Raw genomic sequence first — 5,490 nt, forward strand, 5'->3', positions numbered from 1 at the left:
TTCTGTCTACCCATCAGCTCCATTTCTTTCAGTCACAAAGAAAGGAATATTGGACACAGTTGTTTTCATTGACTGCTCTGCATTCTTGTCATCAATGTAAACCTTGAAAGCTTCCTCTTTCTCCCTGTTGCCCTTTTTCATGATCTCTTGAATATATCAAAGCAATTTATTTTACATAGGCTTACATAGATTCTTGGGTAACAGTCTTTTTTCATGAATAAAGCTGCTAAATAGAACAGGTTAATCTAAAATTTCTGCTAAATAGAACAGGTTAATCAGGGAGGCTGTTAGGAAGGCCAAGGCAGAGATGGAGATAGGGCTAGTGATCAGAATTAAGGATAATAAAAAGTCCCTTTTCAAATACATAGGAACTAAGAAGAAGGCACCGGGTAACGTGGGCCCCCTACAGGATAGGCTTGGCAATCTGGTGATTGCGGCAAATGAAAAAGCTGACCACTTTAACAAATTCTTTGCCTCCATATTCCTGAACAGGGACTGGAACTTCTCCCCCACTAGAATTGTGGATGGACCCAAGGTAGGCACCGCCATGCCTAGCGTCAGGGACAACACAGTTAGGGAACTTTTGGAGGGGCTGGACATGTTTACATCAGTAGGTTCAAATGCTCTTCACCCAAGGGTGATGAGGGAATTGGCAGGAGTCATAGCAGGGCCCCGGCATGGCTCTATGAGTGCTCGTGGGCCACTGGTCAGGTACCAGAGGATTTAAAAAGGGCCAATGTGGTCCCCATTTACAAGGGGAGAAGGGAGGACCCCAGCAATTATAGGCCAGTCAGTCTTACCTTGGTCCTTGGGAAGAACTTTGAGAAAATTATCAAGGAGCACATCTGCAAGGGCCCAGCAGGGGAGGTAATGCTCAAGGGCAACTGGCATGGGTTCACTGAGGGCAGGTCCTGCCTGACTAACCTGGTTTCTTTTTATGACCAGGTCACAAAGTCACTGGATGAGGGTGTTGGGGTGGATATTGTCTTCCTAGACTTTAAGAAGGCCTTTGACATGGTTTCTCACCACAATTTCTTTAAAAAAAAAAAACTTGGTGACTGCGACATTGATGCTTACACAGTGAGATGGGTAGCAAAATAGCTAGATGGTCATACCCAGAGGGTGGTGGGGGTCATTTTTGACCTGGAGGGATGTGGGCAGTGGAGTCCCCCTGGGCTCAGTCCTAGGGCCTGTACTGTTCAACAACTTTATCAACAATCTGGATGTGGGGGTGGAATGCACACTGTCCAAATTTGCTGATGAAACCAAGTTGTGGGGTGAGGTGGGCATGCTGGAGGGGAGGGACAGAATCCAGCTAGATCTAGACAGGTTACAGAGGTGGGCGGATGAGAATAGGATGGACTTCAACCCTGACAAGGGCAAGGTGCTGCATCTAGGGAGAAGGAACCAGCTACACACCTATAGGCTGGGGAACACCTTTCTTGTCAACACGGTGGCAGAAAGGGATCTTGCAGGCCCTGCAAAAAAAGGCTAAAGGGCCTGAATCTATTCAGCCTCCACAAGAGAAGGCTGAGAGGGGATCTGGTGACCATTTACAAACTCAGCAGGGGGGGACCAGCGGGAACTGGGGGTGGCTCTGTTCCCCCAGGCACCACCCAGTGTTATTAGGAATAGCGGCCAGAAATTGTTAGAGAGAAGGTTTAGGCTGGACATCAGGAGACGTTACTTTACAGTTAGGGCTGCCAGGCTCTGCAATGGGCTCCCAAGAGAGGTGGTGCTCTCTTCTACCTTGGGGGTCTTCAAGAGGAGGCTGGACAGATATTTGGCTGGGGTGATGTGATCCTGGCACCCATCCCTGCCCCGGCCAGGGTGTCAGACCTGATGATCTGTTTAGGTCCCTTCCAACCCTAAGTACTATGATACCATGAAAATAGAGCTTTTCTTCTCTTCTGTAAAACCTATGGCTGCCTAGACAGTTGCTCTTTGGAGTTCTAAATACATGGGGATTTAATATAAGTGATGCTGTGGGGGGTTTATTAGAGCAAGTGTCTGGGAGTCACTCTAATTAAAACACCCCCTCACACCTCAATAGAGTGATTCTGGTGGAAAAAAAACAATGCAATCGAGACAGGAATCAGACATAAAGTATCGTGCCTTGCTCTTAAAAATAGTTTTTTGGAAAGATCTACAGCTAAGCACTTAGGATCATAGGCTGAAAGAGACCTCAGCAGGTCCTCTGGTCCATGCCCCTACTGAAGACATGTTCAACCCTGACTAAACTACCACAGCCAAGTGTCTGTCTCACCTGCTTTTGAAAGTTTCCAAGCATGGAGAATCCGGATCCAATGCCTGAGCATACCCGAAGCCAGCTAGTTCCCCCTAATTGCCATCTTCAAGTTCCCCTGTTGCAGCCTGAAGCCATTGCTCCTAGACTTGTTCCTTACAGCCTCAAAGAACAACCCATCTCCATTCTCTCTATAAACACTCTTCATGTATTTCAAGATTATTATCAAATCCCCCCATCAGTCATCTCTTGTACAGCCAAATAACCCTTGTTTTTACAATCTTTCCTCAGAAGCCTTTTATCCCGGGGCCCAGATCTTTTTTGCTGGCCTGTCACTTGACCTGTTTCCTATAGGAGGGCTTGGGCAGAGTGAAACTGAAATACAAAGTTTCAATCCCCTATAAAGTCTTCAGTGTATTCAATAATTTGGTTAAATCGCCTGCAACAGAAGAACACCTGTGATCTGAGGGAGTGGGGTGGATTTCCTCAAACCTGATTCTAAGTGTTTAAGTGACAGAGCCCAAAAGCCTGTGATTCTCAGTAGGGCACTGGCTGTTAAGTGACCACGAAAATTTAGCTTCCTTCTAAATGTTCCAGAAAACCTTGCTGGAGGCCTGCTCGGTTTAATGAGACAAAGCACATAGTAAGCTACAACTTCTGTCAATCTTGCTGGAAGTGTCTGCATTTCCCAATCCATTTTCTGAGGGCATGTAAGACATCCCTGTTTCTCAGGCTGTAGATGAGTGGATTCAGTACTGGGGGGACAATGGTGTAAAATAGAGACACAATCTTGTCTTGCTCTGGGGAGTGGTAGGAGCTGGGTCTCATGTACATGAAGATGCCTGCCCCGTAGAACATGCAAACCACAGTCAGGTGGGAGGAGCAGGTGGCCAGAGCTTTCTCCTGTCTGGTAGACCTCATCCTCAGGACTGCAGCAAGGATGTGAGCGTAAGAGGCTAGGATGGTGGAAGAAGGGATGAGGAACATAATGGTGCTACACACAAACAGCAGAGTTTCATATCGAGAGGTGTCAGAGCAGGACAATTTGAGCAGGGCTGGGACCTCACAAAAGAAGTGATTAATCTCTTTAGAGCTGCAGTAGGGCAAGTGCATAATAAAAGCTGTAATAATTAAGGCATTTACAGATGCCCCAATCCAGACCCCACTTGTCAGGCCCTGACAGACTCTCCTGCTCAGGAGGAGAGGGTATTGCAAGGGGTTGCAGATAGCTACATATCTGTCATAAGCCATGACTGCCAGGAGGAGGCACTCTGCTCCACCCATTGTCAGGGTAAGGAAAATCTGAGCCCCACAGCCAGCTGGAGAAATGGGGTTGCCTGGGGTCAGGAAGTCTGCTGCCATTTTGGGGACAACAATGAGGGTCTGACAGATGTCCACAGAGGCCAGTTGACTGAGGAAAAAGTACATGGGGGTGTGAAGGGATGAGTCCACCTGGATTAGAAGTATGAGAAGAGCATTCCCAGACAAAGTGGCGATGAAGGCTAATAAGATCATGGTCATGGAGAACATGTGTACATTGGTCCGGCTCAGGAATCCCAGCAGAATGAAGTCCGCTGAAGAAGTTTCATTCTCACTCATTTCCTGTCCATGCAGCTTCGCCTGAAGCCCTGGACAAGAACCAAATACCTGGTGGCATATGCACACACTTCCTACTGGATAACACTCATGGAAGCTCAAGCAGCAAGCAGGTTTTCTTCTCCTGTGGAAGAAATGCCAGACACTATGGTTGATAAGACAATAGCCTCACTTCCTGGGGAACTGTGTAATTAGGCTAAAGATTTCCTATTTTTAGCCTAATATTTCTATCTCCAGCTGCAGGCCCCACCTACAAGTGAGCTGCAGTGGTTTAACTCATGGTATGTCTATGCTGCGGACACAAAAATGATTACAGCACAGATTACCAACCCATGGCCTGCAGGACCTTTGAATCTGGCCTGACCATTTTGGAGCATTGGTGGCATTTGGAGGTGGGGGGCACTTTCTGCAGGTACTTTCCCCAGATTGTCATGAGGACGATCACCATCTGTGGGTGTTCTCCTTGTGCTACAAGTGGAGATTAGTGGCACTGGTGGCTGGGTGCTAGGGTGCCTGCCTCCAACCTGCAGTAGGTTATTCCAGTTTGCAGCTGGAAAAGCTTGTCTATTCTTCAACGACTATGCTCTACAGACATGACATAGCTAGGGTTAAACAAGTTAATTGGAGTCCTGGTTGCAATCTAGCCATGGCAATGAGGAAGTCAATGCATGCTACCTTCCCAGTGCAGACGCAGGGAAAATAATCAGTTCCTATGCTCCATGCTGGCAATAGTACCCACATAGTACCTGTGCTGCTAATACTACCTTTTTACATGCGAGTCTGACTGAACTCGATGGGAAACAATTGTACAGAAAAAAACTCATGGCAAACATTTCACAACGATTGAATGTGGCTCGGTCATTCTGACCATTCTCCTTTTCCATCACCACCAGCAGTGACATATATCATGAGTAACGTGATCGGTAGCAGGAGAAGAAGCACTTGGCAATGCAGACATGGCACACTGGAGTATGAGGAAACATGCTCTGTCCCAAACACCTCACCATTTACCAAACTCTAAAAAATACACCACAGCTGCTCCCCAGCCGTAGCGTGTGCTGGGCAATTAATGGGACAATGAATGCTTGAAGGTATCCACAGTGAAAATATTTGCAGAATGAATCCTACAAATTTAGGTGAGAAAAGAATGTGTGTATTTTTAGTTGAAATTTTAGTAGAGGAAAGTATCTATGGAAAGCCTGAAGGCCGGTGTCCCATTTAAAGGAATGGCTTTAACAGAAAATCTTCCATCAGATCTGGGTTTTTAGTATCTAGGTTTTCAAGTGCTCTGGTAGGTATCCCATAAAAGCATCTGAATTTCAGAGGACAGGTTCTCAGCTCTTTCTGAATATCACAATACAGTAACTTGGGCAGCCAAAACTGAACTAAGACTAGATGAAAGGTAACAACTAGTGAGATCAGCTGTAGGCTGTTTGAAAAAGGAAAAGAAAAAGAAAGAGAAGGAAAGACAATAAAAAAACTGCTTACAAATGAAAAAAAATACTTTAAAATAAAAAAGTTAAACCAAGTTATTTTCACGTTGCTAAAGCTCTCTCCATATCGTTTCAATTCTATGCAACCAGGAATATAATTTAGGAAAAAGAAGAAATGCCAGTCCTATAATGCTTCTGATCTATATTGTCAGTCAG

General features: G+C 45.9%; 1 protein-coding gene across 1 annotated transcript; it reads right to left on the reverse strand.

Moving 5' to 3' along the window:
* Nucleotides 1–2,689: 2,689 nt before the first annotated feature.
* Nucleotides 2,690–4,126, reverse strand: LOC132243875 (olfactory receptor 2T27-like). Its single transcript, XM_059714388.1, has one exon. The coding sequence runs from the start codon at nt 3,842–3,844 to the stop codon at nt 2,906–2,908; it is 939 nt and encodes a 312-aa protein (XP_059570371.1). The 5' UTR covers nt 3,845–4,126; the 3' UTR covers nt 2,690–2,905.
* Nucleotides 4,127–5,490: the final 1,364 nt, after the last annotated feature.

Source organism: Alligator mississippiensis, chromosome 11 (assembly GCF_030867095.1).
Source record: "Alligator mississippiensis isolate rAllMis1 chromosome 11, rAllMis1, whole genome shotgun sequence".
Taxonomy (NCBI): domain Eukaryota; kingdom Metazoa; phylum Chordata; order Crocodylia; family Alligatoridae; genus Alligator; species Alligator mississippiensis.

Bases quoted from the DNA above. Each gene is read 5' to 3' on its own strand.
- LOC132243875 (XM_059714388.1), bottom strand. From the start codon at position 3,844: ATGAGTGAGAATGAAACTTCTTCAGCGGACTTCATTCTGCTGGGATTC.